This window comes from Pseudochaenichthys georgianus, chromosome 4 (assembly GCF_902827115.2).
Source record: "Pseudochaenichthys georgianus chromosome 4, fPseGeo1.2, whole genome shotgun sequence".
NCBI lineage: Eukaryota > Metazoa > Chordata > Actinopteri > Perciformes > Channichthyidae > Pseudochaenichthys > Pseudochaenichthys georgianus.
In genome coordinates, this window is record NC_047506.1 from 2,017,197 (window position 1) to 2,037,789 (window position 20,593).

Below are 20,593 nucleotides of genomic sequence, written 5' to 3' on the forward strand. Positions count from 1 at the left end.
TCCTCATATCTGATCAGAAACTAGACAAAAGTTAAAGAAGTACAAACCGCAGACTGTCTGTGTCATGGCGAATACAGTCGCTGGTTTGTTTATGTCTGTATAGGCCGTTGTTGTGAGCGTGGACGGTCGGAGCATATACTGCGTTAGCTTAGCCTCCATTCAGGTTGTTCGCCTGCCGTCTGTCTGCAGACTTGTCAAAGCATTAATTCATGGTTTTTACTAACCGGTATCAGTATGTTGTTACTTCTGCATCATTTTGAAACGTGTATTACAATTACATCACGGTCAAATATGTTCATTTTGTTGTAGTGCCAGGCCAGCGATTCTCTCACTAGTTTAGCAACTCAGCCCGGTTGTTGGCCCGGAAAGAACCTCGATTTTTTTCGAGCCAGAAAACTGTGAAAAAGTACCCGCTCGCCGGAACTACGCCAAGTGGAAACGCAACCAAGTACAGGCCGGGCACTTCATGCTTAAACCGCGCTCCGTGCTGTAGTGGAAATGCGCCATAAGGCTGCACTGCTCTCTACTTGTGATTTAATAATACAACATGTTTCATTTCTGATCTGCATCTGGCTTCAGATCCGCATCAAATGCATGAATGGCCGTTCTTTGGACTTCAGAGATATCCTTTGAAAAGTTGTAACCTTGTCAATGTAAATTCAATGGCTATTCAAATGTACCATGTCGCTCTAGTGCCATCTATAGACGAAAGGACATCACATGTAATAACAGGTGTTAATTAAATCATTTAATGTTGTTTATCGAAGTGTTTGTCAATGTTGTGGTTTGATTATTAATACCTATTTCTATCAGTATTATTAGTTTTATTCCATTTTGTTTTATCATCATTTAACTTGAACTGTTAGGGTTAGGGTTACTTACTATTTGTAACATCTGGCCGGGTGCATCAACAAGGATTTTGTGAAGTGAAGTGTTTGAAATCTGCTATACATAAAATGTTTTATTGATTAACTCGACAGTTCATGACAAGATAAATTAATTTAAAGACTTTTTCTTTTCACTTGACTTTTTATTGGTTTTAATCTTTACATTGTCAAACCAACAGTTGTGCATATACTCACACACACATAGAATGAACACAAATACACAAGATATATTTACAGACAATAATACAATTTAAAAAAAAAAGCCCTTTTATTTTAACAGTTCCTTCCTCTTTGTCGTCACTGCTTCTGCTCCTAAATAACGACACGTTTTCCCACTTCTCATCAAGCTGTTTCTTATCTGAAACCCCATGTCATTGTGTTCCTGTATTGAGTATATTTAATAATAATAATAATCAATTTTGTTTACAAGTGCACTTTTCATTTGAGTAAACAAAACTCAAAGTGCTACAGAGTAAAATGGTTGAACCAAAACAACAAAAATAAAAGCAGTGACGTTTACGCCGTCATGGCAACAAGTGGGGGTTTTAAAAATCTAGTAAAAGGCTATTCTAAAAAGATGCATTTTTAGGCCCTTTTTAAAAGCACCCACAGTCTGTGTTTGAATGTGTCCTCAGACTGGCAGAGTGGGATGTCAGTGCCTGCAGACATCGCCATCGCCTACCTGATCCAGGGCAGCTTCTACGGACACTCCATCTACGCCACGGTCTACATGGACGCCTGGAGGAAGGACTCTGCCGTCATGGTGGTCCATCACATCATCACTCTGGCTCTCATCTGCTTCTCCTACGCCTTCAGGTACTGCAGGCCGCCTTAATGTGTGGCTGTTAGGAAAATATCACTGGTCCCCGGCTTGAGCTTCAGCCTCAGGATCCATGTATCTGTGATCCTCTCCAGAAGGGAAGTAGCATCACATACAGAGACTAGTTCCTGAGCAGTGTCCTTCACATGCTGATATCAAGAGAGGGAGTCACACAGTCACAAGATGGAGGAACAGAAAGCAGTATTCAATGTTTACTTCAGATTAGCTCCACGTCAGAAATGAGCATGCTTGTCATATGTCTATCTCTATCTATCTCTTGATGCCAGTAAAGTTAAATTACAAGTTAGACGCTTTTATCCAAAGCGACTTACATGCTCAATACTGTGGGAAATCCCCACAGGAGCAATTTGGGGTGAAGTGTCTCGGGGACACAACGACATGCTGACTGCAGTGGGGTTTGAACCTGAGCTGCCCTGATCCGAACACCAACGTACTATCCACTGCGCCACAGCCTCCTCCAAATCTTATCTGAAATATGCCCTTTCCTGTACGGTGTGTCTCTCCTCCCCTCAGATATCACAACGTGGGGATCCTGGTGTTGTTCCTGCACGACATCAACGACATCCAGCTGGAGTTCACCAAGCTCAACGTGTACCTGAAGTGCAGAGGGGGGGGGTACTTCCTGCTCAACGACGTGCTGTCCAACATGGGCTCCGTCAGCTTCAGCATCACCTGGTGAGTCTCCACACACCAGGGTCTTCATGTCTCTTCTACATCAACATGTGTCCCCTCTTCTTCATGTCTCTTCTACATCAACATGTGTCCCCTCTTCTACATCAACATGTGTCCCCTCTTCTTCATGTCTCTTCTACATCAACATGTGTCCCCTCTTCTTCATGTCTCTTCTCCATCAACATGTGTCCCCTCTTCTTCATGTCTCTTCTACATCAACATGTGTCCCCTCTTCTCCATGTCTCTTCTACATCAACATGTGTCCCCTCTTCTTCATGTCTCTTCTACATCAACATGTGTCCCCTCTTCTTCATGTCTCTTCTACATCAACATGTGTCCCCTCTTCTTCATGTCTCTTCTACATCAACATGTGTCCCCTCTTCTTCATGTCTCTTCTACATCAACATGTGTCCCCTCTTCTTCATGTCTCTTCTACATCAACATGTGTCCCCTCTTCTTCATGTCTCTTCTACATCAACATGTGTCCCCTCTTCTTCACGTCTCTTCTTCATCAACATGTGTCCCCTCTTCTTCATGTCTCTTCTACGTCAACATGTGTCCCCTCTTCTCCATGTCTCTTCTACATCAACATGTGTCCCCTCTGTGGAAAGAGACTCTGAAAGTTTCAGGAACAAAGATTTTCTCTCTTTTTGATCCATTTCTATAAAAACCTGTCTGAAAATGAGCTGATCAGATTTTGGTCACTTTATGATGTCATAACGATGTGTTGTCTTGAGTAACCATTAGCCAATCAGCAACCAAGGTAACCCCCCCCCCCCCTTATCACCTGAATGTCCTCTAGAGCACGATTGAGTTCTTTGTAACCAGATGTCTCTCAGAGGGGCGTGGGGAGGGGCTCCTTATTTTCATCTAAAGTAACAGACAGAGAATCAGCACTTTGGAAACAGGGCTGAAACAGAGGGGATTATGGGTAATGCTGCAATGATCTGTTTGGTGTTTCAGCCAATCAGAGACAGGTTCTGTATATATCTGAGAGCTGTGATATATTGATGAGAAACAGTATAATAGGGACCTTTAACGCACAACATATTGTTTACTGCTGGTCGGGGCGTCTCTGTGAGACAGAGTTGGTGGAATTTTGAAGAAGCATTTCTCCCAGTTAGGATTTCTTTCAGTGTTTGAAATATTTAATATGTGGTGATAGTCAGCGCAATTGACGCGATCACAGTGTCTATATCAACATGTAATATTATTTAAGAATAAAGTAGAAACTAAAATGTTATTTAAAACATTTGTCTCTTTTGTTGACAGAAAGAAACCATTAGTTTAATCCATATCAGGACGGCACAGTTCAGGAGGACACTTACAGTATTGACTTTAGTTAAAGTTACCGATGACAACAACAGGGCTCAGAAATAATCTGGTCATGTTTTGACTAGATTGATTGGTTGCTAAAAAAGTCAACAGTTGCTATTGACTAAAGCTGTCCATAGTTGGGGTCGACTAAGATTAGATGCCTAGACTTATAGTAAGCAAGAAAAAACTAATGTTGTCTAAATATGATACAAAATAACAAGGATGTTTCACACAGGACAAGCGAAAGTCAACTTTATTGTCAATCTTCCAGTTTGTGTGTACAGAGAGATCGAAATACCGTTTCCCACAATCCCAAATACAAAAATATGTATGCAAATATGTATATCGCTATATATATATACACAATCAAGACACATTTATACATATGCACACATTAAGACCTAAATAAAAGATAAAGGATTAAGTTTTATAAAATAGTTGAATTCTTTAGCGCTACAATGCTCAATGTCTCTTATTTTTGAATTCTTCACAGCTTCCCCCGGTTTCCTTCCCCTCCGTACTGCAGACGGACAGAAGTGAATGCATGTTTCTGCTCCCTGTGTTTCAGGTTCTGGTTCCGCCTGTACTGGTTCCCTCTCAAGGTCCTGTACGCCACCTGCGTGTCCAGCCTGCAGTCCGTGCCCAACATCCCCTTCTACTTCTTCTTCAACACACTCCTGTTCACGCTGCTGCTCATGAACATCTACTGGTTCCTGGTGAGCGCACACACACACACACACACACACACACACACACACACACACACACACACGCACGCACGCACGCACGCACGCACACACACACACACACACACACACACACACACACCATGTATACATCACTTCAGGGGACATTACATTGACTTACATGCATTTCCTGGAGACTTATCCTAACCTTAACCATAACCAACACATGCCTTACCCTAACCCTAATCCTAAACCTAACCAAGTCTTCACATTTGTTTCCTCAACTTAACGTGTTGCTTAAAATAATCCTTCTGCATCCAGTCTGTGACGCTGTGAGTGTTGCACGGCCAGATACGGCTCAGCTGACTCAGATCAGGAGAGATATGATACATTATGAAGTGATATGCCGCGGACTGTACTTAATGTACTCTGATCCGGTTACTTATGTCGTGGCAGATATTTAAGTAAGCTTTCTTAACGCTAATGTTATAATAGTCAGATTGCTCTGAAGATGGAGGTGATATTCTATTCATGTTCATGTTCACACAGTCGGTGATTTTTGCCGGCCGTCTTTCCTGCAACGGCAGTTTTTCTGTATTTCCTTTCTCCTGTAATATGACTTGATCGCTTTAAACTCCGCACACTGAGCTCTGATTGGTCAGCAGGCAGTGCTTTCACTGAGTTGAGCTCTCAGCCTGCAACCTAACCTGGTCCCGACCAGGGTAGCCGCTAAGCATAAGTTACCATGGAGATCTAGCCTGCTAAAAAGAGAACCAGCTTCGGATGACCGGAAAGCCGGAGTTTTCCCTGAATTTAGCCGCTAAGCGAAAATCCTGCTTCGTAGTACACCCCCCTGATGTTTGTGTTGTCTAAACTTCTGAAACAACACTGACCTCTGTGTGACATCTGCGTGACCTCTGTGTGACTTCTGTTTGACCTCTGTGTGTGTGCAGTTCATCGTGGTGTTCGTGGTGAAGGTGCTGAAGGTGAAGGAGGTGAACGACGTCAGAGAGTACGAGGAGGAGGAGGGCGGCCGCACGGCGCTCAGAGAAAAGAACAACAAGCAGGATGATGCTGGACATCACAACGCTGCACCGGGGTAAACAACAATAATAATACTCTGATCTGACGGGGTAAACAACACTAACAATACTCTGATCTGACGGGGTAAACAACAATAATAATACTCTGATCTGACGGGGTAAACAACACTAACAATACTCTGATCTGACGGGGTAAACAACACTAATAATACTCTGATCTGACGGGGTAAACAACAATAATAATACTCTGATCTGACGGGGTAAACAACACTAATAATACTCTGACCTGACGGGGTAAACAACAATAATAATACTCTGATCTGACGGGTAAACAACACTAATAATACTCTGATCTGACGGGGTAAACAACACTAACAATACTCTGATCTGACGGGGTAAACAACAATAATAATACTCTGATCTGACGGGGTAAACAACACTAATAATACTCTGACCTGACGGGGTAAACAACAATAATAATACTCTGATCTGACGGGTAAACAACCCTAATAATACTCTGATCTGGCGGGGTAAACAACAATAATAATACTCTGATCTGGCGGGGTAAACAACAATAATAATACTCTGATCTGACGGGGTAAACAACACTAATCAGGGTTCGTACGGTCATTGAAAACCTGGAAAAGTCATGGAAATTCAAAATGCAAATTCCAGGCCCTGGAAAAGTTATGGAAAACGATGTTTTCCCCAACGTTTTGGAAAAGTCATGGAAATGTAACTAAAGTTGCGTCAAATATAATTTACATTTTATCTAATCGCCAAAATAATCTGCGGTCGCGAGCTGTTATGTGCCATCATGACGCGCATGGTGTTATGTTTTAATATATGAAGCGCGAGCTGTGTGCTCGAGTCTTCCTGCCTGTCGGCTGAACTCTGCTGCTCCGGGATGACGGTCAGCTACATTAGCTACGGTGCGTTCGTTAACTGTGCGGAGTCACTGTGGCACAGACTGAGCCGCTGGTGAACAGCTGTTGGAACGGGCCGTTCAGGTGTTCAGAGCAGAGCGGCAGAGCGTGATGTGAACTGAAATGTTTTTCTGTCACAATATCATTAAGGAATCGTTGAGCTAGCGAGCTAGCATACATTGTCACTATCTGCTAACGTTAGCTTTAGCCTTCGTTTTCTAATAGTTTTTTTTCATAGGCTATAAACGGAGGTGGTATAAGTATAGATATTGTGCTAGAGTAAAAGTAGAAGTACTCAGATGTTGTTCTTAAAAGTAGAAGTACTCAGATCTTGTACTTGAGTAAAAGTAGAAGTACTCAGGTCTTTTACTTGAGTAAAAGTAGAAGTACTCAGATCTTGTACTTGAGTAAAAGTAGAAGTACTCAGGTCTTTTACTTGAGTAAAAGTAGAAGTACTCAGATCTTGTACTCGAGTAGAAGTACTCAGATCTTGTACTTTAGTAGAAGTACTCAGATCTTGTACTTTAGTAGAAGTGGAAGTACTCAGATCTTGTACTTAATAAAAGTATAGTACCCAGATATTGTACTTGAGTAAAAGTAGAAGTATTCAGATCTTGTACTTGAGTAAAAGTAGAAGTACTCAGGTCTTGTACTTGAGTAAAAGTAGAAGTACTCAGATCTTGTACTTGAGCTAAAGTAGAAGTACTCAGATAAGTAAAAGTAGAAGTACTCAGATCTTGTACTCGAGTAGAAGTACTCAGATCTTGTACTTTAGTAGAAGTACTCAGATATTGTACTTTAGTAGAAGTGGAAGTACTCAGATCTTGTACTTAATAAAAGTAAAGTACTCAGATCTTGTACTTGAGTAAAAGTAGAAGTACTCAGGTCTTGTACTTGAGTAAAAGTAGAAGTACTCAGGTCTTGTACTTGAGTAAAAGTAGAAGTACTCAGATCTTGTACTTGAGTAAAAGTAGAAGTACTCAGGTCTTGTACTTGAGTAGAAGTACTCAGATCTTGTACTTGAGTAAAAGTAGAAGTACTCAGATCTTGTACTTGAGTAAAAGTAGAAGTACTCAGGTCTTGTACTTGAGTAAAAGTAGAAGTACTCTGATCTTGTAGTAAAAGTAGAAGTACTCAGATCTTGTACTTGAGTAAAAGTAGAAGTACCAGAGTGTAGGAATACTCTGTTACAGTAAAAGTCCTGCATTCAAAATGTTACTCAAGTAAAAGTACAAAAGTATTATCATCAAAATATAGTGAAAGACAGTAAAAGTAGTCGTTGTGCAGATTGGTCCATTTCAGAATAATATATATGATGTGTTTTATAATTATTGATCATTAAAGTGTTCTCAAAGCTGGTGAAGGTGCAGCTAGTCTGAAGTACTTTGTAGACTGCAGGGTAGCTGGTGGATTTACTCCAGGTGGAACTAAAGTCTGATTCAACACTTGATTATATTTCACATCATTCATCCAGATCTGTGAAGTAACTAAAGGTATTAAATACATGCAGTGGAGGAAAAGTACACCATGTACCTCTGAACTGTAGTGGAGTAGAAGTACGCCATGTACCTCTGAACTGTAGAGGAGTAGAAGTACACCATGTACCTCTGAACTGTAGAGGAGTAGAAGTACACAATGTACCTCTGAACTGTAGAGGAGTAGAAGTACACTATGTACCTCTGAACTGTAGTGAGTAGAAGTACACCATGTACCTCTGAACTGTAGAGGAGTAGAAGTACACCATGTACCTCTGAACTGTAGTGAGTAGAAGTACACCATGTACCTCTGAACTGTAGAGGAGTAGAAGTACACAATGTACCTCTGAACTGTAGAGGAGTAGAAGTACACCATGTACCTCTGAACTGTAATGGAGTAGAAGGACACCATGTACCTCTGAACTGTAGTGAGTAGAAGTACACCATGTACCTCTGAACTGTAGAGGAGTAGAAGTACACAATGTACCTCTGAACTGTAGAGGAGTAGAAGTACACTATGTACCTCTGAACTGTAGTGAGTAGAAGTACACCATGTACCTCTGAACTGTAATGGAGTAGAAGGACACCATGTACCTCTGAACTGTAGAGGAGTAGAAGTACAAAGTAGCAAAACATTGAAATACTTAAATAAAGTACAAGTATCTCAAAATTGTACCCACGTATAGTACTTGAGTTTATGAACTTAGTTACTTTACACCAGTGGCTATAAAGATAGAAAGACTAAGCCTTGCACAGAGGCATGACAATACATTTTCAAAATGCTCAACAGTGCTGCCAGAATTATAAACTGACTGCTACACAATTAAAATAAATGCTTTTATATATTTCTATTAGATGTGACTCTTTGGCGTTTCTGTTATTATTAACTGCTGCTTTCAGGGGGTCAGGGGTCGGGTCCTTGCCACCTTTTTCATACCTGATGACTTTGCCTCCCTGACTACAGTTGCTTCAGCGTGTAGAAGCTAGTAAGCCTACTATTTGATTTGTTTTAGATAGGCACCACATGTTTCATATGCAGACCTTATTTTCCTGTTCCGTGTTCAAAGAAACCATTTTCAGTGGGAATTTGTGGTCATGGAAAATGAGGTAAAGGTCATTGAGAAGTCATTGGTGAAAAAGTGTATGAACCCTGACTAATAATACTCTGATCCGACGGGGTAAACAACACTAATAATACTCTGATCTGACGGGGTAAACAACACTAATAATACTCTGATCTGACGGGGTAAACAACACTAATAATACTCTGATCTGACGGGTAAACAACACTAATAATACGCTGATCTGACGGGGTAAACAACAATAATAATACTCTGATCTGACGGGGTAAACAACACTAATAATACTCTGATCTGACGGGGTAAACAACACTAATAATACGCTGATCTGACGGGGTAAACAACACTAATAATACTCTGATCTGACGGGTAAACAACACTAATAATACGCTGATCTGACAGGGTAAACAACAATAATAATACTCTGATCTGACGGGGTAAACAACCCTAATAATACTCTGATCTGACGGGTAAACAACACTAATAATACGCTGATCTGACGGGGTAAACAACAATAATAATACTCTGATCTGACGGGGTAAACAACACTAATAATACTCTGATCTGACGGGGTAAACAACCCTAATAATACTCTGACCTGACGGGGTAAACAACACTAATAACACTCTGATCTGACGGGGTAAACAACACTAATAATACTCTGATCTGACGGGGTAAACAACACTAATAATACGCTGATCTGACGGGGTAAACAACACTAATAATACTCTGATCTGACGGGTAAACAACACTAATAATACGCTGATCTGACGGGGTAAACAACAATAATAATACTCTGATCTGACGGGGTAAACAACACTAATAATACTCTGATCTGACGGGGTAAACAACACTAATAATACGCTGATCTGACGGGGTAAACAACACTAATAATACTCTGATCTGACGGGTAAACAACCCTAATAATACTCTGATCTGACGGGTAAACAACACTAATAATACGCTGATCTGACGGGGTAAACAACACTAATAATACTCTGATCTGACGGGGTAAACAACACTAATAATACGCTGATCTGACGGGGTAAACAACAATAATAATACTCTGATCTGACGGGGTAAACAACACTAATAATACTCTGATCTGACGGGGTAAACAACACTAATAATACGCTGATCTGACGGGGTAAACAACAATAATAATACTCTGATCTGACGGGGTAAACAACACTAATAATACTCTGATCTGACGGGTAAACAACACTAATAATACGCTGATCTGACGGGGTAAACAACACTAATAATACTCTGATCTGACGGGGTAAACAACACTAATAATACGCTGATCTGACGGGGTAAACAACACTAATAATACTCTGATCTGACGGGGTAAACAACCCTAATAATACTCTGATCTGACGGGTAAACAACACTAATAATACGCTGATCTGACGGGGTAAACAACAATAATAATACTCTGATCTGACGGGGTAAACAACACTAATAATACTCTGATCTGACGGGGTAAACAACACTAATAATACGCTGATCTGACGGGGTAAACAACACTAATAATACTCTGATCTGACGGGTAAACAACACTAATAATACGCTGATCTGACGGGGTAAACAACAATAATAATACTCTGATCTGACGGGGTAAACAACACTAATAATACTCTGATCTGACGGGGTAAACAACACTAATAATACGCTGATCTGACGGGGTAAACAACACTAATAATACTCTGATCTGACGGGTAAACAACACTAATAATACTCTGATCTGACGGGGTAAACAACAATAATAATACTCTGATCTGACGGGGTAAACAACCCTAATAATACTCTGATCTGACGGGTAAACAACACTAATAATACGCTGATCTGACGGGGTAAACAACAATAATAATACTCTGATCTGACGGGGTAAACAACACTAATAATACTCTGATCTGACGGGGTAAACAACACTAATAATACTCTGATCTGACGGGTAAACAACACTAATAATACGCTGATCTGACGGGGTAAACAACAATAATAATACTCTGATCTGACGGGGTAAACAACCCTAATAATACTCTGATCTGACGGGTAAACAACACTAATAATACGCTGATCTGACGGGGTAAACAACAATAATAATACTCTGATCTGACGGGGTAAACAACACTAATAATACTCTGATCTGACGGGGTAAACAACCCTAATAATACTCTGACCTGACGGGGTAAACAACACTAATAACACTCTGATCTGACGGGGTAAACAACACTAATAATACTCTGATCTGACGGGGTAAACAACACTAATAATACTCTGATCTGACGGGGTAAACAACACTAATAATACGCTGATCTGACGGGGTAAACAACAATAATAATACTCTGATCTGACGGGGTAAACAACCCTAATAATACTCTGACCTGACGGGGTAAACAACACTAATAACACTCTGATCTGACGGGGTAAACAACACTAATAATACTCTGATCTGACGGGGTAAACAACACTAATAATACGCTGATCTGACGGGGTAAACAACACTAATAATACGCTGATCTGACGGGGTAAACAACACTAATAATACGCTGATCTGACGGGGTAAACAACCCTAATAATACTCTGATCTGACGGGTAAACAACACTAATAATACGCTGATCTGACGGGGTAAACAACAATAATAATACTCTGATCTGACGGGGTAAACAACACTAATAATACTCTGATCTGACGGGGTAAACAACACTAATAATACTCTGATCTGACGGGTAAACAACACTAATAATACGCTGATCTGACGGGGTAAACAACAATAATAATACTCTGACCTGACGGGGTAAACAACACTAATAACACTCTGATCTGACGGGGTAAACAACAATAATAATACTCTGATCTGACGGGGTAAACAACCCTAATAATACTCTGACCTGACGGGGTAAACAACACTAATAATACTCTGATCTGACGGGGTAAACAACACTAATAATACGCTGATCTGACGGGGTAAACAACCCTAATAATACTCTGATCTGACGGGGTAAACAACCCTAATAATACGCTGATCTGACGGGGTAAACAACACTAATAACACTCTGATCTGACGGGGTAAACAACACTAATAATACTCTGATCTGACGGGTAAACAACACTAATAATACGCTGATCTGACGGGGTAAACAACCCTAATAATACTCTGATCTGACGGGTAAACAACACTAATAATACGCTGATCTGACGGGGTAAACAACAATAATAATACTCTGACCTGACGGGGTAAACAACACTAATAACACTCTGATCTGACGGGGTAAACAACACTAATAATACTCTGATCTGACGGGGTAAACAACACTAATAATACTCTGACCTGACGGGGTAAACAACACTAATAATACGCTGATCTGACGGGGTAAACAACCCTAATAATACGCTGATCTGACGGGGTAAACAACACTAATAATACGCTGATCTGACGGGGTAAACAACAATAATAATACTCTGATCTGACGGGGTAAACAACACTAATAATACTCTGATCTGACGGGGTAAACAACACTAATAATACTCTGATCTGACGGGTAAACTAATAATACGCTGATCTGACGGGGTAAACAACAATAATAATACTCTGATCTGACGGGGTAAACAACACTAATAATACTCTGATCTGACGGGGTAAACAACAATAATAATACGCTGATCTGACGGGGTAAACAACCCTAATAATACTCTGATCTGACGGGGTAAACAACCCTAATAATACGCTGATCTGACGGGGTAAACAACACTAATAACACTCTGATCTGACGGGGTAAACAACACTAATAATACTCTGACCTGACGGGGTAAACAACACTAATAATACGCTGATCTGACGGGGTAAACAACAATAATAATACGCTGATCTGACGGGGTAAACAACCCTAATAATACTCTGATCTGACGGGGTAAACAACCCTAATAATACGCTGATCTGACGGGGTAAACAACACTAATAACACTCTGATCTGACGGGGTAAACAACACTAATAATACGCTGATCTGACGGGGTAAACAACACTAATAATACGCTGATCTGACGGGGTAAACAACCCTAATAATACTCTGATCTGACGGGTAAACAACACTAATAATACGCTGATCTGACGGGGTAAACAACAATAATAATACTCTGACCTGACGGGGTAAACAACACTAATAACACTCTGATCTGACGGGGTAAACAACACTAATAATACTCTGATCTGACGGGGTAAACAACACTAATAATACGCTGATCTGACGGGGTAAACAACCCTAATAATACGCTGATCTGACGGGGTAAACAACACTAATAATACGCTGATCTGACGGGGTAAACAACAATAATAATACTCTGATCTGACGGGGTAAACAATATTGTATTCAGGTTTAAAAGTGATGGTGAAACCCACCCTTAGACAGACTTAGATTGAATTAAAAGTCATGTAATGTGTGTGTTGTGTGTGTGTCCCACAGGAAGCACGTGCAGAACGGGGTCACCAAAGAGAAGCATCTATAACAGCGCCCCCACCAGGCGGCTCGCTGTACTGCAGACAGGAAGTGAGATCAGGCTGCGAGGAGTTTCCACTCTTTTTATTTGTTTAGGAACATTTCATTTCATCGCTGTCGTTTGTTTTTATTAGAGCACTGTGAATGTTATTCCAGCTGACTTTGTGTCCTATCGTGGCTAACTTTTACATTTGATAGATTCAGTAGAAATGTTGAAACATCACGAGCGTCAGAAGAAGTGGGAAAAGTTTATTTAAAAAAACCCGGAAAATACTCGAGATTCTTTTAGGGCTGTTTGCCGTCAGTGGAATAATGAACCCTCCGTCCATCTCCTCTGACGTGAAGAGGAGAGGCAAAACAGATCCAGATTCAAACGAGAAATATCACGTTTTCTCTCCGCTCCATATTTCACATCTGCAGCAGTGATGAAACCACACGTTTTGATTCAACATATCACCGCACAAGTCAGCGGTGGCGTCCATTACTCTGAATTAAAACGCCACATTAGAGTGTGTGTGTGTGTGTGTGTGTGTGTGTGTGTGTGTGTGTGTGTGTGTGTGTGTGTGTGTGTGTGTGTGTGTGTGTGTGTGTGTGTGTGTGTGTGTGTGTGTGTGTGTGTGTGTGTGTGTGTGTGTGTGTGTGTGGTGTTTCAGGATGGATGTAGCTGATAAACTCTTTCAGAACATTTCACCTCTCAGTTCCTCTTATCCCTTTTTGCTGACGATCAACCGACTTTGGAAGTATTTAAAGTACGGGAAAAGCTTTTTATTGTTTTATTTGTATTGTGTGTGTGTGTGTGTGTGTGTGTGTGTGTGTGTGTGTGTGTGTGTGTGTGTGTGTGTGTGTGTGTGTGTGTGTGTGTGTGTGTGTGTGTGTGTGTGTGTGTGTGTGTGTGTGTGTGTGTGTGTGTGTGTGTGTGTGTGGGTGGCAGAGCGTCTGCACTGACATGAAGGCAAACAAGCCGCTTGCTGGTTTAATGACGGCAAAGAGCTAGAATTGATTGACGAGGATTCATCCGCATCGTTTTGATTTGTTTGAAACTAAATGGATTTAATTTATGGCGGGCGGCTATTTACGGAAAAATTGGAACAATAGCCAAAAAACTTGTGTAAAGATCAGTATGATATAAAAGAATAAATAAACATTATGTATGCACACGTTATTCAGGAATGCATGACATCGAATGATTTTAGAGAAATATGCGATGACATTGTCTCACCAACAATGAAGAAAAAAAATGCTCTCGCGATGTAATCATATCTGTATTAATGTCTAAACTGAACAGTGATCTTTCTTTGAAGCAGCAGCGACCACTCGACACGAAGAACTATCGATAGGGCTGGACGACACGAAACTAGTCAAATTATACCATATGTGGAATTAAGGACTTGATTGGAAAGTGTGTTTGGGACACGTTTGGAAACGAGGTGATTTTTCTCGAAGGGGTTTAATCTGAGAAAATACATTTCTGACGTGACAAAAAAAAGGCTTTGGACCGTTTTGGTTTAAAAAAAACTCCTTTATCTGTACTTTTTTAGTTTTTAAACTATACAATTATACAGTGAAAGGTTTACTTTAATGTGTTTAACCCTTAGATGCATAAGTGGGTCTTTGTGGACCCGGTGAGGTGGTTTTCTTTAAGTATTTTTATCATTTCATATTCCAGCTATTCCTCAAAAAACATGTTTTGGATATCATGCCATTCAAAATTTAAATTTAAATTTTAAGAAATTGTAGTTTTTGTATTTCTACCCCAAGCTTCCATAAGTGGGTCAAAAATGACCGGCATCCATTTTCTATGGAATTTTTTCCATAGAATTTCCATGGAATTTTTTTTTTTAAATGTAAAAAAAATGTCTAAAATTATAAATAGTGACAAATTAAATGTCTAGTGTGAACCAAAATATAATACTAAATATTATAAAAGTGATTTTTCTTAACCAAAATGAGAAAAATGGCATAAAAACACAGTATTCTAATTCGGGTCCTTTTTGACCCACTTATGGAAGAGAGTAGGGTCCAGTCACTCCAAGTGCATCTAAGGGTTTCATCCATATCACTCAATGCAATATCTCCTGTAATGCAGTATTTAAAACCAGAGATACAACAATTACAATATCTAAAATCTAAGGTAATATATGTTCTGATATCACAAGCTCTCTGTGATTATCCTCAATATGTTATTTAATAATTCATATTTTAAAATATATATCAGACAAGGACAATTTCATCCTAAATATTCCACATATGGGAAGATTTTTAAAGTCATCTGTAAAAAAGAAATGTGAAATAATATTGAAACTATTACACATATTAAATATCATCCAGCCCTACTGACACACACATGAAAACAGGTGTGTGATAAGCCTCAATTTGGCATTTAAAAACACACATCTTAATATCTATTTCAGATGATTGTGTCCCATAAATCAGATTGTTCTGTAATTCCTCTGTGTGAGCTGCTGCTGCTGCACCTGTTATATTTTGAAAGGGATATTTTCTACACTTCCTCTCGATCAAATTCCAGCTTGTTGTTGGATGAACGGCGGGCTTGTGCTGCTGGAGCCGCAGATGCTTTCTGTCTGTCTTCCACTTTTACACCCCCCCCCGAAACATCATGGTGTGGGGCGGGGGGGGGGTGTAAAAGTATAAAAGTTTTATATTTTATTTCTGTAGTCATTTGTTGTTGTTTTTTTTGAATTGCTGCTGTTTTATTTTTCCTCTGAGAGCACTGTTAGTATTCCAGTTGAGATCTGGCTCAGCTGTACTGTAGAAAACACGGTTCTTATCCAACATGTGTCGTGTCAGACAGGAAGTGAGACTGAAGACCCACACATGCGGGTTCTTTTTTGTGACAGGAAGTGAAGTTTGCAGTAAACCCACAAACACCCAACATGTGGATTAGGTGCGTCTCATCCCTAAAGTCTGGTATTTACAAAATAAAAACATTCCTACAGTCTCAAGGGGACACGAACGCACCACCAGACGGTTTAAAATGTGTTTATTTAGCATCTTAATGATTTTTACTTTGATAGATTACCCCAAATACATCTGGAGCAACTACCAGATGTGCGTTAGATGATATTTAATTTAATGTTCTTTAATTTTACGTGTCAGTATGATTTAAAAAATGAATTTCATACACGTCCCCCACCCCTACGCACCACAAGAGGGGAAGTTAGGAAACTAAAGTGTTCGTTAGGAACAAATCATGATTTAAGTTAAGAAATAAAAGGAACACTTTCTTTTAAATTGATCGTTTATTTATCTTTCTGTATTTAATTGGATTGTTCTTATTTAAAATGTTCTTAATATTGCATGTGAAGCTCAGTTCAGACCGACAACTTGTGGGATATTTGATGTTTTCTGAACATTAAAGGTGGGGTAGGTAAGTTTCAGAAACCGGCTCGAGATACACTTTTTGTTATATTCCATGGAATGCTCTTAACATCCCGATAGCAATGAATATCTGAAGTGCTTTGACAAAAAATCCATAAAAAAAAGTCATCTGTAGAAGCCGTAATACTGTAAAAAGTACAACCAATGGCCTACCTGCCTGTCAGCCTTCCATCGGGGCACAAACTTCTCTCGTGCCCTCATTGGTCGTGTGTGTTGGAGGAGGGGCTCTGTGAGGAAGTGGCAGATTTTCTCCGGTTGTGTATTTTCAAATTCTAGCGATCTCGAGCCGGTTTCTCAAATTTACCGACCCCAGGAGGATTCCTAATTTAATGGAGAACTTTAGTGCAAAATTAACACAAGTTTTGAGTCAAAATCAAGTGAAATAAACACCTTAATTTGGAATCTGGTTGTTTTCATTCCACTCGTCTGAAAGATGACGTGATATTGAAGCAAATAAGAAAAAAAAAAGTGACATTTTACCAATTGTTTCTTATTTTAAGATCAGGAAGTGACAACAAAATGAGTGATTTTGACTTTTATTTTCCGATGTTTCTTGGTAGATGTGACGTCTGAGTCGTCGGTCTGAATTCCGCCTTTTCAAATTGTCCCTGCGAGTGTTTTACTTGTGCCAAACGTCCACCTAAAATAATTTGTCGGGCGTTTGTGGGAGCTGACGAGACGAAGCGCTTAGAGAACGACGGGCAGAACACGCCCTGCAGGTATTTCTTATAAATTGCACTGTAATTTATTAGTATTATTTTTATTGTTCAATAGGAAGATTAGAAAAGGGGAAGGGGGGGATTTGTGTGACTCTGGGAAGAATCAGTAACTCACTGTATGATAAACAAATTACCCTTTCTTTGTTTTAAGGACACCTGACCACTTCTTGAATCTGACTTGATAAAGACATGCTCTTTTGTAATGCGATTTTAATACCATTCAGCCAATGTTATCATTTCATTTCCTCCCATCAAATAAAACATGTCAGTAAACGAAAGAAAAGCAGCTGTGTGTTTTTTTAACATTTTTTTTTATTTTAATCACAACTTTTCATTGCAGAGATCAAGTGTGAGCGGAGAAGGGTTCAGTGCACAGATGAAAAAATAACTGCTTCAATAAATTAAAAATTCATATGTACCACGCACGCAGCATTTCCCTCGAGTCGGTAAAAAAAGGGTCACGCGGTGGAAAATACAAAAAACAAAAAATCACCCACAAGGTAGAGAAACATCGGGAGTCCCTGCAGTATTCATTCAACACACACGTTTTAATAATAGGACCAATATCTGTCTCTTCTGATTTTAACACAGACACTGCAGCGACAAAATCTAAACACGGTTTAAAAAATCTCAGATCAGATTATCGCTAAAGTCATAAGGTGTTTCTCTCGGATAAAAAAGGGGTCGTTATCTCGTCTTTACACGTCGCCCTGATTGTATTCTAACACCAGCTTGAACATGACTTGTTTTATTCATTAAAAAAAAGACTTGAGCAGTAAGAAAACATTACGGGAAAACAGGGGCACAACAAGTGGAACACGTCCCTAACGTTAGATATTATTAAGGGGGGGGGGGGTTAATGCAAACAGTAATTATTTGGCAATCGAATGTTGCTTTTCATTATTTCACTACCAAGGCGATTTAATCAGGATCCTTTAAACACTACTTCACATTTTGTTTTGATAAGTCGTTGATTTTTGTCTAATTTTCGCTTTTAAAAAAAGGACAAATTCAGATTTTCCTCGACACAATACTCACAAGCCCATATGGCATTTTTAAGCCGCACATATTTTCATCATCGCTATATACTTTTCTTCAGTACAAACGCCTAACATTTGAAGTATTTTCCATGCCTTATTAAATGTTTTATATTTTAGAAATTATATTCGTCTTTTGCCGAGTCAGACAAAAAAAAAAAGGTGGTTTGAAAACATCTTGGAATTCAATGTGAATTTGTATCCAGTTTTTCTTAGTCTAAACGCTCGTTAATGTTCGTTACATTGCAGCCCTAAAGAAATGGGAAACATAATCCAGTCTTTTCTAAATTCACCAGACACTAAAACGAGTTAATTTGAAGTATTTTTATTATGAAAAAACGGGGAATTATGACCCAAAAAGACTCGAATATAATCTACCGCTGCACGTAGAAGAGTTGTTTCCTCTCTACGATGTGACTTCAACACAGTCGGTATGAAAATAAATAATAATGACACCGACTGATAACCGTTTAAACGTCTTTATGGGAGTGTGAGTATCGTGTTTAAATGTGAATCTGTCCTTAATTATTTTCTGAGTTAAACTCAGCGTTCAGTTTCTGCAGAGCGACTTCAAACAGTCTCTGAATCCCGTCTACATCTCTCACTGGAAACATCTCTGTGTGTGAGAGAAATGATTCCCGGTTGTTCCGGTCCGGAGACCAAATGGAGGACTTGGCAGCGGTTCAATCTGACATCATAGTTTATGGATGAAGGAAACGAAAAATATTCTGCTGGGTTTTTGAAAGCCGTCGGTTCGGCCCGGCCCAGCTCCTGCTTTCACACAAGTTCTTGGATTTGGAGAAGATGGAGAGCGAGGTGTGGAACTTGTGCTTTAGTGGGATTTCACTTTGGGCTGCGTGACTCTGCGGGCGACGCTGTACAGGAGCCCGAAGTTCTGGAGGAGAGAGACGGAGAGGTTACAGAAAACAATCAGAATCAGGTTTATCACCAGGTAGGTTTACACGTACTTGGTGCATGATAACAAGAATTAAAAACACAAGAACTAGACAAATATTTAAAATAATAAAATATATATGTGACCTGCTCCATCGAAATCAGTCGCATTGACCGAAGACACATTTTGAGTTGTACACACTGCTGGAAAGAGGAGAGTCCTAGCTTTCTCATGATATCAGGGTTAGTGCTGTACTCCAAATATTAAGCTAAATATGTCACATTATATAATGACCATCACCGAGTCATCACTTCTCTGGAATCCATCGATCTGATTGGTTGTTGGCGGCTAGCAAATTATCAAAAGACTACGGAGGGAAGATATTTTCGTTTGGATTGCTGGTCTGGGGGAAGCTCGTGTGTGTGTGTGTGTGTGTGTGTGTGTGTGTGTGTGTGTGTGTGTGTGTGTGTGTGTGTGTGTGTGTGTGTGTTTCCCGGGGAAAACCCTCACGAGAAACCCCGGCTGTTGTTGCGCCTGCTGTGACGTCAAGTTACTCCGTTCTCCGCTTGTAATTATGCCGAAGCTTCAAAGCTGTATTTATCATCTGAATTTGCCAAAACACATTTAATATTCTGAAAGCCAAGACTTTGTTTATTTCAAATCAGAAGAAAACAAACTGTCACGGACCCTGCCGTGTTATCTATGATTACTATACGCTTTACATTCATAATGTCAGCGGAGGGGGGGGGGGGGGGGGCGGCGCTGGGGAACAGCAGAGTGCGAGTGAGAGGTGCCTTCGTCCCTTCACAAGCTTCAAAAATGTATTTATCGAGTGATTTTGGAAATAAAAGTTTCCTATTCTGAAAGCCAAGACTTTGTTTGTTTAAAATCAAACAAAACACACGAACCCCCAACAAAATAGTTTTTTACGCAAATCCACGTTGATTTGAAATGAGCCGTTGAGACTTCGACTGACTTCGATGGAGCGGATCACAAATATACAAAACAACAATATTTACTTTGCGATGGACGTAATAAAAATCAGCTGTAATACAAAATAAAGTTGTACATTGTGTGCATCTGTATTCCTCCATCTCATTCCACTGCAGTGTAAAT

At 39.8% G+C, this 20,593-nt stretch overlaps 2 protein-coding genes across 2 annotated transcripts in view; one reads left to right on the plus strand and one right to left on the minus strand.

Moving 5' to 3' along the window:
• Positions 1-17,228, plus strand: part of cers1 (ceramide synthase 1) — a 73,363-nt gene extending 56,135 nt beyond the window's left edge. Inside the window, exons 3-7 of the mRNA XM_034081686.2 lie at positions 1,523-1,703; positions 2,242-2,403; positions 4,286-4,433; positions 5,357-5,502; positions 13,395-17,228. Coding sequence (XP_033937577.1) covers positions 1,523-1,703; positions 2,242-2,403; positions 4,286-4,433; positions 5,357-5,502; positions 13,395-13,437 — 680 coding nt within the window. The 3' untranslated portion in view covers positions 13,438-17,228. The remainder of the gene's footprint in view (positions 1-1,522; positions 1,704-2,241; positions 2,404-4,285; positions 4,434-5,356; positions 5,503-13,394) is intronic.
• The window catches only part of ncln (nicalin), a 34,075-nt gene continuing 27,746 nt past the window's right edge, over positions 14,265-20,593 (minus strand). The window contains exon 15 of the mRNA XM_034081030.2: positions 14,265-19,477. Coding sequence (XP_033936921.1) covers positions 19,415-19,477 — 63 coding nt within the window. The 3' untranslated portion in view covers positions 14,265-19,414. The remainder of the gene's footprint in view (positions 19,478-20,593) is intronic.